Here is a 24,918-nt window from a genome sequence, read left to right as displayed (position 1 = left end):
TCCTAAAACCTACCTTTTCAATAGAAATACATCTATGAGGATTTGGCAACAAAAATAACGTCCAATTGAGTACGGACAAAGGTTTTTAATGACTTTACCCTCCTTCGAGCCCTTTTCTTATCACACTCAGTTTCCCCTCTTAAGAATAGTCAACCTGCGATAGAATTAGAGTATTTTTGGCTGTATTTACAGAAGGGGACTGCATTTGAGAATAATAAAGGAGGGGAACTCTGGGAAAGGTGACCTTAGGAGTTCATGAAATCCTACGTGAAGATCTTGAAGTATTATAAACTGCATTCTTATCACTAATGCTCAAGTCATATTTTAATATTGAGACGCCTCAAATTCGGGATTTGTCCACAGAAACTTTCGATAATCAAAAGCAAAGTGAGTGGGGATAATACTACCAATTCAAACATAATATACCTTTAACTGTTTTAAGGGAAAATATTTTCCGACTTCTCACATGATTCTTCAGTGCAAAATTATTTTACAAGAAACATTAAGTCAAAGTTGAGTTAAGGAAGATGCCGCAAAATGCCAGATATAGTTAAAATTAATTATCGTGAGTTCTTAGTGGGTCATGTAATGCTGTGGGTTATATTTGGAGGATGGGGAAACTGAGGTTCGCAGGGTTGGACGCATAGGGTGGGCAAAGGGGATAAAAATGAGTGGATGGCGCTAAAATGAGGCTTAAACAAGGGTGTGAAAGAGAGGGAAGGGCCCCGTCAGTTTTCAGCTTCCGAAAAATATGAGAATGATGGATAGTAAAGTGCAAATGAGAGAAGAAAATTATAAAATGCTTTTTGGGATTTCCAATAGAGGATTGAGCCAGCACCATATTCGCTGAATTAGCGCATGTCAATTGAGGAGAGTTGTGCCTCGTTTTAACAAGCCATATTGAGAAGACGCCAATAATTCCCATTTACAGATACGTAATAGAAGTGCTACATTTGCTTCCTACCTTCCTACTCACCACCGTCTTGACGCCAATATCTTTTAGAAAGAAGAAAAAATGTAGAAAGTTTTTCTGAGCGCCTACGTAATTAGTTACAGAAAAACTTGCAACTCATTTAATTAAACATTTTTATTCATAGAATCCCATGAAATAATAACCGGTAGAATATGGAAACGGATGGATAACTGAACTGATTATGTAAATGATACACTAGTAAGAAAATAAATAAAGTCTGAAGTGTAAACTAGCCAGAACAATGAACACATTCTGAGGTTTGCCAATATCGTTTTCTCTCAGTTATTCACCTAAATGCTATTGGCGGCTATTCATAGATTTACCATTACTTTAGGGTCGATGTGATTTGGATACTGTAGTAATGTTGATAGCTTTATATGATTTTTCCATAAATATTAACCCACATATTAGATTTTTGACCTATTTAATCGTGCCAGCGATCAATTTCTCTCAGGGTTCTCGGAATGTTAACAAGTTTACTAATTTAGCAATACACTTGAAAGTAAAACCAAATATAAACCTCTCCGTAAGCTAAAATTCAGGAGTGCATCTGTGAGGGGAGTGAATATTTATTTTTACAAACATCTTCAATTAAAATGGGAATTTATTCGCGTGTATTCATATCTCGTAAATGGATATTCGCAGCTCTGGAAATTTTAATTGCACGAAGGGCAGTTTCCTCGACACTGAATGAATTCTGCTGGAGCCAGTATTATCTTAGTCCTCGGATATTTTGTTTTCCATATTTTCCGCGCCTTTACTGTATAGTAATTTTAAAAATACTCCAAGAGTAACTGGAAAAGATGCAGAAACGGTGTACTTCATGAATAATGAAATATCATTGCTGCGAAAATGGTGCAACAATCATGACTCCCAAACCTTAACACTCGAGCGCAAATTCTTTGATGCAATGATTTTTGTCGACACTTTTCTCAGCGTACTAAGTCAGAAGCAGTGAGAAGTACGTCAGCTAATATCCACCCATACATTAAGTTCCATAAAATCGACGTTATTTTTTCATCTCGTCAGCATAAAAAACTACAGTTGTGCCTAAAAAACTCTAATTTGTTATTTAGTCATATATTCCCTACCATTCAGCCGCCCGCAACATTCCCTCGAAGTTTTTAATCAGTCGTCGTCACTCTCCAAGCCCTCCATTTCGAAACGTCCATCAAAATTGAGGTGTGGATTAGAAAGATGGCGTGCGTGGTGCAACTGTCCACTCAACCACTGTGTGAATGCCTTCCCACCGAGGCCATTACATAAAAACCCTCGACTGACCAAACCTTCACTTTTCCTTGGCGAACTCGTCCCTTATTTTTGCCCGCTGATCATCCCCATTTTCCTATGCTCTCATCATAAAGTACTCTATTCCTTTGAACGGATGCACATCTAATTACTGCCTGTGAGTTTTCTTCAATATAATTCAATGCTTTTTTCTGCTGCTCAGCATCGACGAATCTGCCGCGTTTTCGCAAAACACTGCGTGGGCGTATGAGTTTGCGTCATTAGGAGAAGAGGTAGGTGTAGCAGCCCGCCTAAAAAAAACCTTAAAGTGGGGAGCATATCCATATATGAGCACAAGTAACGTTATGAACCATTTTAACACAAATATATTTGAAAAGCTGGCTAAAACTCACACTGGCTGAAACTGTCATTTACACTACAACACACTCTGCAATGAATAATTATGCATAAAAATTAGGTGAGAGTAGTCATTAAAAATTAGTTTAAGGCGTATCAATCATATTTACTTTGAATTTTCAAGTTGAAAATATTCTTAATGACACACATGTCACCTCTTCCTTCAGTTCCATTCTGATTGGACGTCACAGATACTCTCTCGCATTGCAGCATGAGTGAAATGGGTACCCGGATTGTATTTGATTCCCGAATGAGATGCTCCGATGCCTGCTCGCTGTTATTCTGCCCACTCATTGCTGTGACCTCTCCCCTTCACCGGGTGTACTGGCACAGGCGGAGTAAGGTGCTGAGGGGAGAGTGGGTGTGATTTGCGAGAAAAGGGTCAGAGAGGAAGGGAAAAAATTAATTCAGAATATTGGACGCCGAGAAATTGTTTGAGGAAGGTAGGATTCACCTTTTGTTCTCATTCAATTCCCTTCCCCTCATATGGCAAGCCTTCTCTTCTCACTAGTCTGAGAATGACAGATATATTTTACTGTACAAGGCGCAGATTTGCTGTACGCTTTCATACCACGAAAATTCACTGATTCCGTAATTGACTGAGTTGCTGATTATTTTCCATCCAATTACCTCATTAATTAATTATTAATTATTAATAGGGAGGCTAGCTCCTTTCATTGTGCTGCCCACGGTTTCTCGGAAATATTTAGGAACCAAAAATTCGAAAATATTTTGATAAAGCTGAGGGTATCCAGGTGTCAACTCCAATGAAACCCTAGTCAACCGATCGGTAGTTCACTAAGCCACAAAATGAAATACCATGCGCCAAAATACATAAGAGGGCAATCAATAAATGAGGAAATCTACATCAAATATATGACTAATGGAGGGTAAGATTATGATTGCGAAGTGTATACGTTACATTTCGCAATAGGTTATATGTATAGTCACTTTAATTTACTGTCAATACCACACTCCGTGCCCTCGATCACAGAGCCTTCAATCTCCTGTCGAAATCCTCATTGCATGATGAAAATATGATTTTGCCACAACACCAATGAGGTAAAACAAAGAGAGCTGACACTAAAGTAAATTCAAGTTTACTTTTATAAACATGCTCTAAGTTTAATTATGGAGTATCTATATTATTACCGTTTAAAATATTGAACAGTGCAGATTATAGAGAGCACACAACTAATTTCATTAAGAATTTAATACTAGCTTTGTAATGCACTATAAATTGTCCCCTTGAAATATGAGATAACTTTTGATTAGTCCGATGATGCTTTAGCGAGAAATATGAGTGACGAATTTCAATGAAGTGTGAATATATGCAAAAATATGATCTCATATGCTCGCGAAATCAGCTTTGCACTTAAACTAAGAGGAATGGGGCGACTCATTGGCAGAAAATATTTCTCCGTAGTTGTCATTTGTCAAAAAATTCATTAATATATAGCACGGAAAAAACTCTACGGTTTAGTTTTTGACCCTTCAAGGCCAGATAAGAAGGACATTAGTGACAATGACAGGCCTCACTTTTAACTGAATTTTAGTTTCCGCTTTGGGAAAAATGGAGATCTGGAGATTGGAAGCGAAGACGTCTTTTCAAATTTCCGATTGACAGGAACACGACAAAATGTGGCTCGAGAGTTTCGTTTTTTTACTGGCTTGACGAAAGTTAACACGTTCATCCAGCATTGTCTGTCCTACCCACTGAGTCAATCTTACAAATCGATCAACATACTGAAATAAGCAACGCAAATGAATGTTTTCCATTACTTTGTACTCTCTCGTAGTGTTGGAATTTATTCAAACTCTCTTATTACTTTCTACATCAGGTTTGAATGAATGGATAAAATTCATGCATGCCTCATAAACAGACGCGGACCGTATGACTTAGATAAAAGTGTGCATGTAGCGTACGAGGTCTGTTCAAAAAGTATCGCGACTTTTGTGTTTTTTCAAAAATTATGTATTTATTCCTGAATATCTATTTTGTCCCCTTCAAGGTAATCCCCATCAGATATTATACACTTTTGCCAACGTTTTTTCCAATTCTCGAAGCACTTCAAGAAATCATTTTTTGTGTCTTCTTCAGCTCCTGATGCAGTCTTTGCCTCGTCAATCGCAGCGTAGTGTCGTCCTTTCATGGGCCTCTTCAGTATCGGGAATAAGGAAAAGTCAGTGGGGGCCAGATCTGGGGAATACGGTGGCTGCGGTATCATTAGTTTGTTGTTTTTTGGCAAACATTCGCGCACAAGTAACGATGTGTGAGCAGGGGCGTTGGCATGGTGCAAAAGCCAATTTTTGTTCTTCCACAAGTCCGGGCGTTTGTGGCGGATTACTTCGCGCAAATTGCGCAAAACTTGCAGGTAATATTCCTTATTTACCGCTCTACCCTGTGGCAAGAACTTATGATGCACCACGTCCCTGCAATCGAAGAAAACTGCAAGCAAAACTTTCACAAGCAACTGAACTTGGCGCGCTTTTTTCGATCTTGGCTCGTGCTGCAGCTTCCATTGGGATGATTGAGCTTTAGTTTCCACGTCATAACCATAAACCCATAATTCATTACCAGTTATGACCCCCTGGAGCAAAGTTGGATCGTCGCGGACAGAGTCCAACACCTCATCAGCAATTTCATGCGTGGCTTTTTTTGGTCGAAATTGAGCAATTTTTGTGCGAATTTCGCGGCGACCCGTGTCATGCCCAAATCATTGGTAAAAATCGAATGGCACGAGCCGGTCGATACATTAAGTCCTCAGCAACTTCTCTAACGGTGATTCGACGATTGGTCAACAGTATTTTCTTCACTTCATCAATGTTTTCGTCTGTCGTTGACGCGCTTGGGCGTCCGGCACGGTCTTCGTCGTTCACATCTTCCCGGTCCTCTGGGAACATTTTGCACCACCGATAAACGTTGCTTCGGTCCAAGGTAGCTTCTCCATAGGCCACAGTTAACATTCGGAATGCGTCCGCGCACTTAATTTCGTTTCTCACACAACACTTATTACAGATTCTTTGATCCATTTTTTGGAACAGGCAAAAATCGGAGACAAGCCAAAACACGTCCAAGCAAAACAGCTGTCACCAATGAACTGAACATTCAAAATAGCCGAACTTTTCGGCATAAGTGAGAAACATATGTACAAACATAACGCCACAAAATAATCGAAAATCAAACATATGTAGTTCACGAAAATTGAAATTCGCGATACTTTCTAAACATGCCTCGTATATACGGCCATTTAACGGTATAAATGCATCAACGGGTGCGTAGGGTGTGTGACTACCACATTTGAGTATCTAAATTTGCGGCAATTTTCACTTTCGTGATTACGATACAAACACACCCAATTCTAGAGAAATGTGGTAATTTCATTCACCAACACCTCTTATTTGAAAATAGTTGTAAGTATTTTAAGAAACAGTCAGAATTTTAAATCAGGTTACTCTTATTTAGTAACAAGTCGTAAGGAATTAAGATATGTACTTCTGAACAATAATGCTTAAAGAAGAAAATGAGGATTCAGTAAGAAGTAGCGAGATAATAATACTCGACACAAATATTTTACCATTAACGGAATGTGATAGCTGTGGGAGGAGCGTGGCAATATACTGCCTGTAGGGCACGGGTTCGAATCCCGGTGATGCCTCTGGACACCTTCAGTTTTCCCCCAAGCTGTGTGATTTTTCGGACACCAAATCTTCCTTCTGAGAAATCATAGGCGGCACAGGGAAAGGTAATGACCTATTAAACTGACCTTCGGGTTGAGAGCAGTGGTTGGTTTTATTCCACCATATACAAAACAAAACTTGGCCTTTACAGATGCATCTAAGGCACGCGTTCTGGCCCACTTACGCTTTACTACAGAGTGGTGGTAGCCGGAAAATTTCAATATTTGGATTATCGATGAGGCTGTGGAATGAAATCACTCAGAATTTGAGAAAAAAGCCCTTCGATCTTTAGCCGAACGCTCCATCCATTGAATGACCGCATCCAGATCAAGAATATCAAACATCATATCTGTCACAAATATCATATATGTCCGTTCTCTAACTGAAAATGCTCTACGAAATAACCGACGGTTATATGCCGAACCAATTACTAACATTAACAAACTGCTTATGGTAGCAATAATACTGAGTTCGACTCACGTATTTGGAAATAAATAGGATAACAAAATAAATGCCATAAAAAGTCAAGGTCCGGAAATAGGTTGTTGGCTGAAAATGGGTTATTTGAGATAGATACATTGACAAAAAATTGCTTAAATCTTTCATGATCCAGAATAGACGAGTGATCCCGTGATTTCTGATTTAATCTCTTAGAATATTGTCATATTTACCGTAGTCCAACTTAGAGTTGAAGTATGAAAATGAAAATAATGATCATGACAACGAAATGCAATTTACCTTATCCAAAAATAATATTAAATTTATTTCAAAACTACTCCCTCCGCTATAGTCCAGAGTTTACATTTTCGATGCGTACCGTAACATATTGAAAACAAAATAATGATTAAAAATTAGGTTTGAAATCAAAAATATTAAATTAATGGACTATTGCTTAACATTGTGAAAGAACACCATTCTGAAAACATTTTGTACGGATACAGATGAATTTAAATCCCACGAAACGACTAAATACATGCGCAAGTTAAGTTACATAACTTAAAAAAGACTTACCTGATCATTTAATCTTGAAAAACTGTATCTTATATGGAACTAATTCAACTTAAAAGACGATTAAATATTAAATTTCCTTAATTGTTAGCAACCTAATAACGTCCAACATGCCCTTGTGAAAGCTTACTGGGTAAGGAGCAGATATAAATTAATAGAACTTGGCTTTTTTGGAGCTATCATTTTATTATACTGGAAGTAATCCCAATGATGTGGCACCATAACCATTGGCATTATCATGTAAATTATTAGTCTGTGAATGAATTTAAGAGTACTTTTGCCCACAGACTTTATACAACGTAATGAAGGTAGAAAAAAGGATTAAGGAAATGGGATGGAAATATAGGATGAAGGGATTCCACCAAGTCAAGCCAGAAACTGTTATGATAACACAACGTTATATCAAGCGAATCATGCCTGCTACTTTTCCACGTTTTGTAGGACGTAGGGCAGTAAGCTGATAAAGACTCCGTATTAATAGTAAGCTGGCTTAAAGGTGCAATTGCATCGGAAAATACTTGAATAACATTTAAAACCACTTTAAAAAATATGGCAATACCTTTTCTAATCCAGATAGAGTCACTGGTAGAATGGGGCTAGCCGAGAACAAAAAAAACTAGGATGCATGGAATGAATTTGGGTTAGCTATAATAGGAAAAATCTCTCATTCTATTCACACCACTACTTACCTCACGTAACTCATGCTTGGGAGAAGTATAGAGAGCTTTTTATCACACGCGCGCTCCCGCACCCTCCCTCCCTTTCGTTTTTCTCAAAAAAGAGAGAGTGACTGGGGGGAGGAGGGGAGTATGGGGGGGGGGTGGATTGGAGCGAAGGACCCCACGTTCTAGAGATGAGGAGGAGAGGGAGCGGGCCGAAATCCCCGCCCATAAATGGATGACTCCTCCCGCGGACGTGAGTCGCACCTACAAGAGGCCCTCTTTGCTCTCCACACACCCCTCTCATCGTTCCCTACGCCCCGAACACGCCCCCTTCCCAATGAGGATTATTCCGTCGGCGGCGACAACAATAAGCCAATTATTCACGTCACACAGCCGACTGATAACTCGGTCGGGATGAAGTTGCACGAGTTTCCCTCCTTCTTCTTCTTCTCAAACTCCCCAAACCACGCCATATTCTTCGTCGCCCACTTTCCTCCCCATAGGCAGAACGCTAGAACGCAGGGCACCTACTTTCTTCACCACGCGTAAACCCCTCCCTGAGACTTTAGAATAGGGACGCCATGGTACTCGAATTAGAGCATCGTATAAAATACGATGGAAACTGAGTGTAATGAAAAAATGTTGATTCAGCCACATAAAAACTTAAATCGATGATATCACGCTTCGCTTCACAGTGGCACTTCATATTTACGCTATGTCTATTGGAATTGACAATTGTTCGGTCCCTATTTTAGCAACTCCCACATCCATATCAACTCCATGTGGACATTAAGGATAATAAAGTTAGGGCGGCCATGTGAGGATATCGATTTGGAGGACACTAAGCGTCTAAATTTATCGATGTATCCAATTTATATCTCAATCATGCCGAATTTTTATACCAGCGGTCCATGCGGAAAACGAAATATCGCGGAGCACAAAAGTAGAAACGCTTAGCTAAGCAGCTTTACGCCGGAATGCGTAAAAAATCAGCAGCAAAAACACACGACTGAACAAACGATATTGGTATTTCTCGATATGGCAGAGCACATACTCGTAACCCAAACCTTTTGTTCTTTACTGTCAGCCTCTCTCGCCTTCTACTCCCGCGCACGTTGGCTCTTCATGGAGACTCCCTTTTTCCTTCTCGCCATGTCTCGCCAAAGAGGGTGTGAGGGAAGGTGCACTGGGACTTATGAGGAGAAATGGAGGTGAGTGGGAAAGAAATAGATTGCTCACGTATCCGCCCAGTGATGATTGGTTCCTTGTTTAGCTCATCCTACCCTCGCTCACTTGGGCGTCCAATTAAATTTCACTATCTCCAACGATTCATGGCGAGCGTGTGCGAGCGTATTGACTCATTTTTTTCGAGATTTTATAAATAAAAATTGAAGGAATAATTGAAAGGGGACGCACGGTTTGTGCGTATTCATTAATCCAATTAAGGGAAGATAAAAGCGAAAGGTAAATCCATTGGAAGACTCTATCAAAAATAATATATTTGCTATTTTTTTAAAAGAACTATTAACGGGATCGTTTTCAAGTATAATGATTTGATTACAACCACAAATTGCTACAGATTACTATTCAAGAACTTCAAAAAGTGTTTATTTTTACATATTGGCAGACGTATTTAACATAATGCCGAGGTATATAATGAAAATTCAGATATTGGACCGAAATGGGAGTTGATGCTCGGATTGTAAGGCCTTTGATGATCAGGCGAGCTTTGAGTTAATTAAATTAATTGAATTCACAGTAACACACTCATTACCACCCCTCCTTCGGGAAAATGTGATACAATAAAATACTGGTGAATATTTTTTTCATATATTTTACAAACATAAGCTTCAATGATTCCTGTTAGTCGATGTTAAAAAAAAGAAATAGAGGTTTTTAATAACAAAGAAGTCAGTTGTGGTACGATGGGCCAGAACAAGGAAGATTGTTTAGCGACATATAGATACGGAAGTATTTTTTTATGGCTTTTACTATAAAATCAAGCTATAAAATCAAATACTACCTAAAAATTTATAAATATATTGAGTATTAAAATCGTGAGCAACGTTTACATAATATTTACAACTATTTACATAATATTTCATCCAATGGTAATCCAGAGGGATTTTAAGGTGTGCTATCAGGATCTGGTTTGGGTAAATTGGGAAGTGGATCTGGTTATATACATAAATGCATTTAGTGTATAGTATATGAAAATGAAAGTACCCATGCATGGGTGGTTTGACTGATGACAGCAACAGGAGTGGATATGAAAGAATGGTGAATCCTCCACCTCCAATGGGGTGGAGGAGATTAGTGGATGGTACCTGCGTTCATTATCGATGGAAAGTTTACTGTTAGGGTGACCATCAAAGAAACGGACTTTTAATGGTGTGCTAGTGAGAACGACGAAAAAGTGGTGAAGATTTCACTATCTAACAAATATTTCGTGGGAATGAAATTTTAGAGACTTCACAAAATTTTGGGTTTGGTAAATGATTTGTTTTTATTTCAGAATTCAATCTTCCTGATGTTGACTCCGAGGTTAATTATGCACTCTGCTATTAGGAGTATCCCAGATCTGTTGTGGCTGAAATGGTAAAAAAGTTCCTTGAATCGGGGTAAAATCATTCAGCGTGTTTGGTCAGTATGAAAAACTTCACATGAGTTACAATTGGTCTTATGTGCTTCCTAGTGCGTTTTTAATTTTTTTACTATGCGAGTCTCAGATTTCATATTTTATCGATTTTTTCTGAAAGGTAATAATAAAAAGGAAATTTTTAGTAACAATGCTTGCCATATTTTCTCTGTATTTCGGTGTTTGCACTTAATTTTCATTAAATTTGCGGTTATTAAGAGCGTAGCCAATACATTATTCTTTGAAATCGTTTCCATTTGCAATAACTTTGATTTTTAATAGTTTCCTTTCCTAGCTATATTTGTGACAAAAGGGGCATGGGAAGAACTAGAGATAGGAATGAAAGTTGGCGGAGAATATATTAAACCAGGTAGCCTCGATCGAGGCTATCTGATTCAATACTTTAGTTAACCAGTCAGTCAAGTTCTCACAATCAACGCTGAGATCATTAGAATATCAGTGTGATAGGTATGGTATAAATGGTGATGAATATGGGATGATAGTCAATATCAACAAAACAAAGGTTATGAGGGTTTCTGAAAAAGAGAAAGGCGAAGTTACTTACGAAAATAGATCATAAATTGGAGCTTACATGTATAGGCTTGTTTAGGCATAACAAATGAACATATTTGTATACCTATCTTGGAAGTGTTTTGAAATGATCCAAGTATAAAGGACAAGAAGAAGAATTTTGCTAGGTAAGAATCTTTCACGGGGAGGGAATCGTTAGGTGAGGAAAAAGTTGCCGAGTAAGAATGTTAGGAAAATATTAGAGACAACCTGAGTATTAAACATTTAGCGCGGTTTTGCAAGGCGGGAAAACCTGGCCGTTGAAACAAGACGATAGGGGTACTTACTCGTAGAATGGAGGCTTTTGAAATAAGGGCTTGGAAATTGCCATGTTAAATACCGGAAATGTTGTATGCGTCAATAAGATATTAAGTTATTGCCCTTTCTCCCTCTCTTTTCCATTAAAATGAATATAACCGCGAATTCCAACACAAACTATAGGACTTTTATGAATATCTATTGGACGATCGGAATGGTATCAGATATAAAAATACATTTTTAGCACCAAATATCACCTAAATACGTACAATAAAATATTTTAAAATCCTCCAGAGCGCATGAGTATAAATATATTAAAAGGTCTGGTCCAAAAGTATCAGGACTTATTTTTCCTTGATAGAGAAACAGCAGTATCTCTGGTTGGGTTCGAGGGAGGGGAGTCTCTGGAATGGTTGGAGGCCGGTGGCAGTTGACTCCCAGCATTTTTGGAGTGCAGATCGATTGTTTGCGAAACCTCTACAACATGACCTCGCTACGATCTGTCATGACAGGTTTATTGGAATAGCGGTACGCCATCAAACTTTGGGTGAAAATGGTAAAAACCAAGAAATAGACTCATGAAATGCTCAAGACAGCTTATTTTGATAACGCCACTGGTAGTGCGGGTGTTTTTTAGGAGCACAAGTTGTTTCGGTAGGGTAGAGAAGATGTTGAAGACATCGAACATTCAGGACGCCCTTCAGCCTCAAAAAGTGGCGGAAATCTTGCAAGAGAGAAGGCTTTGTTGGACAGGACAGCAAATTAAGTGTTTGCATGGTTTCTGATGCACTTGGCATCCCTGAATGTGATGTGAATCGATTTGTGAGCGAAAACGTGGGCCTGAGAAAGGTGTGCCCGAAGTTGGTGCCACGAGTGCTCTCGGACGAACAAAAGGAAACACATGTGGATCTGCAAAGAGCTTTTTGGCCATGTGAGCGAGGCTCCAAATTTATTACACAATGCCCCACCACACTTCTGCCTTTTCCTCCGTCACAAATTTGTGCTGAAAGGACGTCGCCACGGCTCTGTGGACGCGTTTTACATGTAAAAAGCCGTGACTAGGGAGCTTAGGAGCATTCTGGGCGTCGCCTTCTAGGAGGCGTACGAGGCGTGGAAAACCCATTGGCAGCGGTGTGTAGACGAACAAGGGTGCTACTTCGGTGACTTTTGAGTGAATGTATCAATTATGGTAATTATTATTCTTTAATCGACTCAGTCCTTCTACTTTTGGGACAGACCTTGTATATATTAGATAAAAATAGTTATAAGAAGCCAGGGAAAGGTTTCTGAGAAGATTTGAAAATATCAATTCAAAATTTACATCACATTATTCGATCAATTGTTTGTGATTAACATATAAACCTTGAATTGTATTTGACACCATTACTAACCTATGCTGTTAAAATTATGCGTCTATTTATGTGATATAGAACATGTCTTTCATTTGCTTACGTTAATTAAGACTGCGTAATGTATTGTGTGGTATTTTATAAAAGAAAAAATGCACATTGTGCTAAAATAATTTATTTGTTGTCATACGCTTTTAACCTATCAATTAATTAACGAATGTATTGATTTGGGTCAAATATCCTTCAGTTACCATTACACACACATTGGCCTATTAAGGGCTCACTTGATTCAGTATTCATAGTAATAATTGGTATATTATAATTAGCACTTAATGGCGTCAAGAGTGTCAACGGTGTTAAAATAATTTGATGGTGAATTGAAATATGGCATTAAATTAATTAAAGTTTTAGTCAAAAGAGCTATGTTTCAACTTCCTTTATAGTTTGGAACGTGTTTATTACCAACCTAGAAATGTAAATCTGGGAATACATATTCACATATATTAATTTTTCATATAATTAATTACACAAACACACACACACACACACACACACACACATATATATATATATATATATATATATATATATATATATATATATATATATATATATATATATATATATATATATATATAGGAGGGAAAGGAGGCTAATCCGCAACATGTCTCAGACTGCTCAGGTGCGGGTGGGAAACGGGGAGTCCGGATGGGCAGTGTTAGGAAGGGGTATAAGGCAGGGTTGCCCATTATCACCGTTGCTGTTCAACCTGTATGCAGCGGAAATGATCAAAGAGGTATGGGAAGAACTGGAGGTAGGAATGAAAGTGGGCTGGGAATTCGTAAAATCATTTAGGTTTGCTGATGACCAAGCTTTAGTTTATCAGTCAGCCAAGGGGCTGCAAGCATTGCTGAGTGAATTGGAAATTCAGTGCGACAAATATGGGATGAGAATCAATATTAATAAAACAAAGGTTATGTCATTTTCTAGAAAGAAAAAGGCCAAGTAGAATAGGAGGGCAAAAACTAGAGCAGGTACAACAGTTTACGTATCTCGGTAGTGTTTTGGACCAACATGGTCAAAGTAGTAGGGACGTAAGGAGAAGAATTGCGCTAGGAAAAGAGGCTTTCACAAGGAGGAGGGAGTTGATGACGGGGACGTTGAGTAAGGATGTTAAGAAAAGACTCGTAAAAACTTTGATATGGAGCGTAGCTATGTACGGCGCGGAAACGTGGTCATTGAAGCAGGAGGATAGACGTAGATTGGAGGCTTTTGAAATGTGGGTGTGGAGAAGAATGGAGAAGGTGAAATGGACAGAGAAGAAAACAAACGAGGAAGTACTTGGTATGGTGGGCGAAGAGAGGGGTTTGTTGGGAGCAATCCAATGGAGGCAGGAAAAGTGGATGAAGGGGGTGTTGACCGGCAGTGGGATGTTGAAGACTGTGATAAAGGGGAGAGTGTTGGGCAAAAGAGGAAAGGGAAGGAACAGGATAGGGATGTTGGACGGGATGAAGGGAGGAAGAAAGTACTCAGAGCTGAAGAGGGACCTGATGTAGAGTAGGATGTTGTGTATTGCTAGGGGTCACAAATTATTTAATTAGTAATTATGTCCATCCAAAAACCTACCTTAACCGGTAGATTGCCTATTAAATAATAATAATCATAATAATAATAATAATATATATATATATATATATATATATATATATATATATATATATATATATATATATATATATATATATGCTTTCATAGACGTAACACGGAAGTGCCGAATAGTACAATACACAGTAACACACAATATAGAAACACAAAAAAAGAGAACACTCACACGTATTTTCTTGATATTTCGACGGAAACAATCCGTCTTCCTCTGAAGATATAGAAGTAATGGGTCTACTTCTCTATCTTCAGAGGAAGACGGATTGTTTCCGTCGAAATATCAAGAAAATACATGTGAGTGTTCTCTTTTTTGGTGTTTCTATATTGTGTGTTACTGTGTATTGCACTATATATATATATATAAATATATATATATATATATAAATATATATATATATATATATATATATATATATATATATATATATATATAGAGAGAGAGAGAGAGAGAGAGAGAGAGAGAGAGAGAGATTCCCCTACCATTTAGGATATTTTTTATTTCCATACTCGTCACTGGCCTAATTCTTGAATACACGACGGAGGACGTTCTAGTTGAGATATATCGCATGTAGCAATCAGAACCTAATGCAAATACTAATATTAACCGTAATGTCAGCTTCTGATAAGCATTTAATGAGTAGCAACATTGAATGCATGAAGGCGCAGGAATTAATGGAAGCAACGGATGAAACGATATAACAGAGGAAAAGAAGAGAACATGCCGGTGCTAACCTAGATTCAAATTTATAGGACGGAAGATGCCACCGGGACTCCTCTTTTAGAGAAAACTGCGCACTAAATTTGACGGGTTTTCCTCCAAATCTCACAGGTGGAGATAGGATAAAAAAATCCCATAAAGCGCGCGTTCCCCGCAGGAGTCTAATCTGGGCCCTCAGAGCGGACGGCGCGGAACAAACATCATTTTATTGCGCAACTGCTTTTGTGTTTCGAATCCATTCAACGACTGCATCAGCACGCGTACAGGAGGGAGGTGGGGAGACGGGGTACTCTGAGAGGCTTACGACAATAAACGTATCTATCTGTCACCTTCCGTCTGCTTTCATTTTCTCTCTCCTCTCACGAAAAAAAACCCTCTCGCCACTCCTTCCACGTCCCCGCCCGCTTCTCTCGGCCCGTTCTCCTCTCATTCCCTCGATTTCCACCTCCCCTCTCCATCCCATCCCACGGTCGATACTCAATCACAACCCCTTCGACCCCACCCTCTTCACCGCCCCTCCCTCCGCTTCCCAAAAACTACCGCCCATCCTCCATCCACGACCTTCCCCACTCTCTCCCTCCAGGGATCTCAACCACCTCCCCCCTCATTCGTGATACGACGAGTCGACAACCTTCCCCTTTCAACCAACCCTTCTCTCTCCCACACAACCCTCCCCCTCCCGTTCCATCTCATCGCACTTTCCCATACCCCTTTTACCTTCCCCCGAGCCCACCTACCCACCACCATCCTCTCCCATTTCCTCCACCCATAGCAGCGTTCCATTTCCTCTCTCCACCATCACCACCTTTGCCAGGTTCTCCCCAACCCCAACTATTTGGGTTTTTGGTCTCCGGCCCCCTCCCTCTTTTTATCCTCACTTTCCGAAAACCTTCCTTCCTGCTCTTCTCCAGTCATTTTTTCACCTATACCCTTTTTGATCACCATCCTTACCCTCTTGCTCCTCCTCTGCCGACACAACCACCGCCTCCCCCCTATCCAGGTGATCCCCTCCTCCTAAACCCGAACTTTGACTGTTTACGCAGTGGAGGGAATCGACATACTATATATATATATATATATATATATATATATATATATATATATATATATATATATATATATATATATATATATATATATATATATATACATATATATATATATATATATATATATATATATGTATATATATATATGTGTATATATATATTTATATACATATAAATATATATTAATATATACACACACACTCACATATTTGTGTGTGTGTGTGTGCGGGTTTATATGGATAAATGGGACAGAGGTGGGGTAGAAGGATTTAAAAAATGAGTGGAGGGAGGGGCAGATCCTTTGTGTACGCTATGAAAAATAAAGAGACCCCGAGCCTTACGGACCGTTATTTAAATGAAGCTACGCTCCGTGAGCGAATTACTTTTTGTGTGTGGACGGGGGATGTTTGCCGTGGGTTTCTAATAACCGAGTTTCGAAAAGATGAGAAAAGTTTGATGGCACCCTTCGTTTTTTGCCATTTCTTAAGTAGAGTAAGAATCAAGTTCTCGAACTAAGTTGAATGCCTCCTCGCACCTGAATGAAACGGCGTGAGCATCATCTCAGGCCAGCAGTTTAATAAACTCCAGTTAAAAAATGGCAAGGGGCAAGTGGTACTTCCCGTTAGAAAGATAGCACCTTGAAAATACATTTACATCACTTGTATGGAAAAAGGCGTTTAAAAGTTTCACTAGTCCAGCTTTCAAAGTCAAAGTGAAAGAAAGTTGAAGTATATTGCGAGCAAAGCAGGGACATTCGGATAACACAGGTTTTCAAACCAACTGAAGTCACGAAACTGTTCACGAATGTTCTCCTTGAACTATACGTCATCTTGTAAATGGATACCATTCTTCAGTCGCAGGTTATTGAATATTATGAAAGGAGAGTCTGATTCGTCAAGCTTAATCTTAAAATTATTCTCTGTAGAAACCTATAGAACCGGGCCTGCAGGCCAAACCCAAAAATTAGCAATTTGACCTGCAGGTAAAATGATCTTCAACGCGCAACTGTAAGGTAACAAGGAGTTCAGAAGGCTAACTAACCAGGGTTGATTTAATGCTATTTTCTCTTTTAAATTTTTTCAATGTCCTCACAAGGCATGGAATTCAAATAGAGTTAAGGCACTATTAAACTCAAACAGGATATTTACTGAGATGCATACATTTATTTTTGTTGTTTTAACCTAACAATTAGTTTGAGCCTTTGAGTAAGCTTAAGTGAATGAGGTAACGTGAAGCAAAGCCAAAATGTTGTATTGTGATGCTCAGCACTTCACTCATCGGTTCAGACTTCAATAAAGCTAAATTCGTAAGAATATATTTCACATGTTGTTAGTGTCGTACATGATAAAAAGGACTCAGGAGTCGGAGATTAAAGGTGGGGTTGGGGGTGGGGTTGGGGGTGGGGGTGGAGTTGACGGACTAGAGGAAATTGTAGGGATATTCCTAATTTATAATGCGAGCTAAATGTTGTGATCTCCCAACCCTTTATAAAATTCCTCTCTGTGAAATTTCTTCTGGGAATAGAGTCGGGGTGAAAGACGTAATCCTAGCCTTAACTGTTTCAACTAGAACGCCCAGTCATGGAACGGCAATGAATTGAAATAGAGTGATTGAGCGGCTTTGTAATGCAAATAATTACGTTAAGCATTACTATCATGAGCGTGAATAAATGTAAAAGTTTCGAATGATCGCAGCATGCAGATAAACAGATTAAAAAATAATCCATATTGAGGAAGCTGGGGTTCGCCAATCCTAATTTTTAAAAACTATTATTTGGGTTCCTTACATTTATTTACTGGTAGAAGGTGACGTAGATCCAATCAATTTGGTACACTCACTAAAAATAGAAAGGAAATTATCTTAGACGTGAGTCTGTAGAGACACAGTGACATTTAAAGAGGCGTTTAAAATTTCGTGTTAAAATATTTTATACTGAATGAAATCAAGTGACTTGAAACAAATATTTTAATTTGGAAAAATGTAAGATGCAAATGGCAAAATCAGTATATTTTTGCTTGCCTCGTAATTTAAAGCTTATAGTGAATGTATTAATTGAAACCGACTTAAGAAAATACGATAACGTGATTTAGCCAGCGAAGCAAAAAAGAGGAACCCATCGATACCATTTAGATCCATAGTAGAAACTTGGTTGAAATTTTCAGACGAAAAATGAAAAAAAATGCAATAATAGTGTATTATACTCCATTTACAACGTGTTCAAATATTTTCAGCCAAGAGTAGTTCGCTAAATATAAAATACTTTACATGAATAATTCTTGAAAACTCTGCAATTATTAATTTTAAATAAATATGAATCTGCTCATTAAAAATATATTTCATAAAAAATGTGATAAATTCATGGTCCGGATATACTTATTTAAGTTGCCCATGATTTTATATAAACCTCAATAAATCCAGAAGCAAAGGTTTATTTATGTATATATCTTGAACTTATAAATGAGTTTAAGTTTATATTCGCGGACTTATAAATTAATTTATAAATTCACAAATAAATAGGACTTGGATTAGAGTAATATTGTTTGGTTTAACACAGAAAATAAAGATTCTTCCAGTTCTTAAGTTATTTTAAAATGAGAGGACACCAACTAATTGACTTATTACTCGCGGCAGCCATAGTGATATTTAATGTTTTAGTGATATTCATTGCTTGTGTTAGGACACGAACCATGAAAATGTAAAGGAGATATATATTTCTGAATTCGTCATTATTGTTCAACAAACTGATTGAGGGTTTCAATTAATTCAAGAATCAGATAATTGAAATGATAATTTCTAATTAGCTCAATTAGAAAATCGGCGATGTGGCTTAAGAGCCCATCCCAAGTTTTGCAGTAATCGTGTTACTTCGAGGGTTCTTTCATGGCTGTTTTTCGGGAAGGTTTTCTCTATACCTTTCAATTCTCGAATCAGTGTTCTCTGGTATGGGCGCTTAAGGCAAAGTCTATGAGTAGTCAAACTATCAGGTAATTAAATCGTTCTTTCACTTTCTTCACTTCATCGCTACATTTTTCAACTGTATCATTTCCAAGTGCGAATTTATTCAAGGAGCTACCGTATGTGCTGCGTATTATCCTTTTCAAAGGGCCCCAATGGCAAAGTTACACTTCAATCGATCAGCGATGCTCATATTAAATCGTTGCGGGTACATAGAAGCTCGGGTTAGTTCATCTTTTCTTTTTTTCATGAAAAGTTCTGTCGTACAAATTTTAATATCAATTCTCGACCCCATGACCACTTATGAATTTATTAGGTACTTGGCAGTGTGCAAGTTTACTATAACTCTATGCATTAAAATATCGCTGTAATAAAGAAAATATAGCACCAATTTTCCACTCGATAAGTTTGATTGTACTAGTTTGTACGAATTGCATATTGTACCATAAAAGTTATTTAGTGGAAAATTGTTACTATCTTTTTTTCATTATGTTCTAATGCCACCACATCACCCCTGAAACTACTCGAAAGACCACCGGAAAAATATTCTTTTAGGTGAGAATTAATGTCATTTATCCGCACAAAAAGAAGCAAGAATCTTATCATGTTTTCGTTTTAATTAATTGGATCCAGCTGTGATTTAAGCGAGTCATTGCGGTAATTTTGTTTGCAGCTGGAAATTATGTATTAAGTACCCTCACAGGTTACGTCTAAACTTTACCGGCGGGACTAAATCCAAAGGTTTTATTAGCATCCATAAACGTGACATGATCAATTTTCTATTCCTTTCCCATGATTATAAAAATATCAAGCAAAGTACAGGTAGTTCAATCCGATGATAGAGGGCTGTGCTCTTCTCTTTCTATTGCTATCTTACTCAACGGCAGACCTTCCTTCTTACATTTCCCTTTCCTCGGCATAATAATTTGTCATTGGCTTTATTCATAGCTTTCCTTCTTTTCTCTACTTTTATACCGCTAGGAAATCCTTTATGTGACAAAATATGCCCAATTTGTTCTTCTTTTCCGTATTATCCCTCATATCCTTTTTTCTCTTTTACATTGCTATATGTTTACTAATACCGCTTTTATTACTTCATCGGTCCATTCCCTCCTCGATGATTTTAAAATTTTATGAATAAAAGGTCATCGATAGGTCTCGCGCGTTATTTTCTATAAATGCATACTCATTGTTTTATGAAAATTTGTTACATTTGAGGAATATGCATATGCATATATATATATATATATATATATATATATATATATATATATATATATATATATATATATATATATATATATATATATATTAGGTAATCTACCGCTTAAGGTAGGTTTCGGATGGACACAACTACCAAATAAATATTTTGTTTTTCCTAACAAAGCAAACCCCAAAATAGTAATCTACATCAGGTCCCTTTTCATCTCTGTACAGTTCCTTCCTCCCTTCATCCCGTGCAACATCCATATCTTATTTCTGTCCTTTCCTCGTTAGCCTAACATCATCCCCGCTATCCCAGTTTTCAACATCCTACTGCCGATCAATATGATTTTTATCCATTTTTCCTGCCTAATTATGATTTCTCCCAACAATCCTCCCTTCTCGCCCACCTTACCTATCACTTCCTCGTTTGTGTTCCTTTCGATCAATTTTACCCTCTCCATTATCCTCCATAACCACATTTCAAGAGCCACCAATCTACGCCTATTCTTCTGCTTCGGTGACCATGCTTCAGCGCCGTACATAACTACGCTTCGCATCAAAGTTTTGACGAGTCTTTTCTGGACATCCTTACTCAATGCCCTTGACATCAATTCTCTCCTCCTTTTGAAGGCTTCTTAGCCCAATGCAATTTTTCTCCGTATGTCCCTACCCCTTGGACTATTCTGATCCAAAACACTTCCGAAATACGTTAACTGTTCTACATGCTCTAGAAAGATCCGTAGTTCAAATCCCGGTCAAGGAAATATTTTTACACTTATGATCTGCTCGACTCCGTCTTTCCCACCACTCCTGTGTTCGTCCTTTATATATGTTCCTATCCCTTTTTCCTAATAGCTAATTCCATGTGAATGGCTATATGTATACATACATACTCACACAAAAGTTTTGTCCAAATCGATGTCTTCTAGTATTTTAACTGGCGAGAAAGTTTATACGATTGACCCGTAATTGCTAATTGCTTGTTTATTTCCTACCTTAAAAATTAAGCATTGAGGTGGCGTTAGATATCTTCCATTTTGTGAAGAAATGGTTTCGGAATCCGACTTTCTTAATAGGTTTTCGAGGAATGGTGCAACGTTGTTCGCAAGCTCTTCACTGAGAACCCCCATTCCCAGGGAATGCTTAATTTAATACTCAAATGCAAGGGAATTGCTTCAATATAAAGTTTCACGATATAATAACATCATTTAAACGTGTGCCAGGCCTAGGGGGCTCAGGTATGCAGTGTTGATGCTTTGGAAGAAATCGTTTATGAGGTTCGTTTTATAGTGTGCTGTGTGGAGCTAAATCACATGGAGCCCTTGAGAGATTTAAAAGATGAACTTGCACTCTGAAATTCCCTTACGTACAACCAAAAGGCCTTGAGAACAACGTTTAAGTATTCAAGAGGTATTTTTCTTTTAATATTAAGCCTGATTGTGAATTCTCTTAATTTTATACACGAGGTTGCATCTAATGTCAGAGTAATAATGAGTCCTGGAATGCTTTGTTTGTCAGTTTGAACGAACGATTTAAATTGTCCAAATTTTCTATCAGTAAATTAGCTCGTACTAGCGTGGTAGTAAAGATAATTGCAAGCCACGATGATGGAAAAAGAATCGACATTTTTTATGAAAACATTGGAAGTAAATGTCACATAAAATAAAAATAACATATTCAGATAAACTATGGGTCATTTTCCACACGGACGTGATAAGCAAACGGGGAGAGCATATAAAATCTTGAGCTGAAGAAATAGAAAAAGCACGAAATAGACAAGGCTTTCGACAGATCCATTCGGCCTACGCAACGTTAAAAGGAAAATACATCCGGAGTACCTCAAAGATGCCAGGGTGCTTTAGAATCTCAGAGTTTTGTAATTTATTTAAACCATGTCTATAAATACTTATTATTTGGGATTAAATACTTGTTTAACTTACATATAATCTTAACTAAACAAAGAATTGGCAGATGTTTTTATCAAAGCAGATTTTAGTCTCAGGACACTGCGCTATTAAATAAGCAGTGTAGATCTGAGAGATAGGCATCACAATACAAAATCACGACAGCATTTTCAGAGTTATAACCATCATCCCTGAAGTAATGCCAATTCGAATATGAGGAGTTACGTATGAGCTAAAAGGTTCTGGCAACAAAGAACTTCGTTCTTTCAAACCTGGAACTCGAGGTATATCGTACTCAGGTGTCTACCTATTAAATTGCACTCGCCGATATAATTAGTATTTCACTTTACGATGTTTTTCTTGTAATGAAGAATCACGTATGTATCAAAAAGGTAAGGAAACTAGTCTATTAAGAGGACTGGGGGATATCTTCCACCAGCGTACCTTGATGCGCAATGTAAAAGAAAAATTAATTTAAAAATTAGAGTGAATGCAGTGAACAGCGAACGATCGGCTCTTGTTAGTATTCATACAGACAACGTTGTAGGGCACTGAGTTGATAGCTGAGAATTCACGATAAAAATACACTCGGTTAAATAATTAGACCACCAATTATTTTCACCAGGTTTTATGACCGTGGAATCAGCCCAAGACGGAGTTATGGGGAGAGAAATAATGATCATATATTAAACTTGGTGAACGTGTATCCCTTTAATGGTTAGAAATCCAATTAGATGATCTACTCAAAAGGTAACAGATGGGAATAACGTCGAAACGAGAAGCATGAGCAATTTGTGACATAATTAAAACTGAATAATTTAAAAAGTTGGGTGAGGATGAGCAACGAGGAGGGATGAAACGTAGCCCAAAGAAATCAACTTTTAGTGATACATAACTTTTAATTGGTTTCAAGACGCTTTCTTTAACCTGCTACAATCTATATTGCTCTATATTTACAGCGTGTAGGAATTATAAAAAAACGAGTTTCAAATAAAAAAGTGCCCGAAAAGGAAATATGGATATGTTTGAGTTGGCAGTTTGAAATATTGTAGTACTGTAATATAACAAATAAAGTCAAAATTACGGAATTCGTACTCGAGTAATATCAACTACTGGTATGTTTATTAAAAACTTTAGGTTTCCTTAAGGTCTTCAATTAAATTAATCACTTTTTATCAAGAATAAAAAGTTAAAAAACTGCGGGATATACCGCGATAGTATATAGTAAATTGGAATTACATCATAACATCTTGTTCCTTTAATGCCCCAAAAATGTCGGAGTTTATCTGGAAGCCTCGGTGGCTCAACTGGCTAAAGCACCCGGCAGAGCATCGAGGGATACTGGTATAATTCCGGTCAAGGCGAATGAATTTTACACTTGAAATTATTGCATATCTCTGATTTATTTTATATTTGGAAAAAAAATTATCAGAAATATCACTGATTTTCTCAAATAGGGGAGTTTTAAGGGTCGACGATCATTTAAACGGAGGTTAGATAGTAAATTATACACGGGGATACAACAGTAACAAATAAAAAATAACCTTAATGTTTGACATGAAATATTAAAAAGTACTATCTGTAGAAGTTTGACTGGAATATAACCGCAAATGATTTTCCCTTCAATGCATATGTTTCCCATGGCAAAGGAACCATTGATTTCATCAGGAAGACGTGGAGAAGTAGATTAGACCAGATTTTCCCTTAGGAGGAAATTTTACCTCTGCCCCCACTTTTAGTTCACTCCCAGCCTTATATTAATGTACTGCCCTCGCGAGGATGAGTCCTAGGGTAAAAGGGGATCAGGGGAGAAGGGGATGAGGGGGAAGCAGGCGGTCGTAGTTCCGCAGCCACGACCGCACGTTCACCCCCGAGGCTCGTGCTAATTTGCCAAAGTGGCTTTTCAGTGTGGCGTTCGCGCGCACACAGGATTGGGCCATAAAAACAGGACCGCAAAATGCTTTAAAAGGAAGCGGAACGTCGGCGAGAAAGGAGTGGGCGGGGTTGCAAGAATGAAGAAGGGGGAGGACGAGGCGGGGGTGGGGGAGGAGAGACACTTGTTGTCACCGGTTGAGAGGGGGGCATAAAAATATATGCGTGCATAAAGAAGAGGGGAGCAAGCACCGAGGTGCAGGGGCATAGGTGGGTAGGAGGAGAAGAAGAATGGGCGTTTGCTTACCTCCTTCCTTCCCAGCTTCCACTCTCCCGCGGCCCAAGCCTCCGGTCCCAAGCCCCCTTCGGCCTCGCTCCCCACTCCTCCCCCTTCCGGCCCACCCTCCCACGCCTCCCCCTCCTCCTCTCCCCCCTCCCCCCCGCCCGGTCCGCCCTCGCCCCCGTACCACTCCTCCCCGTCCCCATCGCCGTCGCCCTCCCCCTCGCTCGCCCCTCCACTGCCCCCCTCGCTGCCTCCCCCTCCGCCCAGGCCGCCTCCTCCCCCGCCGCCCTCCCCCTCCCGCACCACGATCAGCCTCCGGTTCTCCAGTTTCCATGGCAACGCCGTGAAGCTCTCGAAGAAGGAGCCGTCTGCTGCCTCCTCAGCCCTGCACAGGCAGAAGGGAGAAAGGGTTATGAGACGAGGTTCCACGGGAGAGTTTCAAGCATTTATATGTATATTTCTCTGCCTATCTGAAGGTTTGTGAAG

General features: G+C 38.7%; 1 protein-coding gene across 1 annotated transcript in view; it reads right to left on the bottom strand.

The window, feature by feature from the left end:
* unc-13-4A (BAI1 associated protein 3) overlaps positions 1-24,918 on the bottom strand; it is a 166,504-nt gene that overhangs the window by 137,841 nt on the left and 3,745 nt on the right. The window contains exon 2 of the mRNA XM_071595945.1: positions 24,617-24,817. Coding sequence (XP_071452046.1) covers positions 24,617-24,817 — 201 coding nt within the window. The remainder of the gene's footprint in view (positions 1-24,616; positions 24,818-24,918) is intronic.

Source organism: Hetaerina americana, unplaced genomic scaffold (assembly GCF_022747635.1).
Source record: "Hetaerina americana unplaced genomic scaffold, ioHetAmer1.1.p SCAF_1, whole genome shotgun sequence".
Taxonomy (NCBI): Eukaryota; Metazoa; Arthropoda; class Insecta; order Odonata; family Calopterygidae; genus Hetaerina; species Hetaerina americana.
Note: the sequence above shows the minus strand (reverse complement) of the source record. Positions and strands in the feature narration are given on the sequence as shown.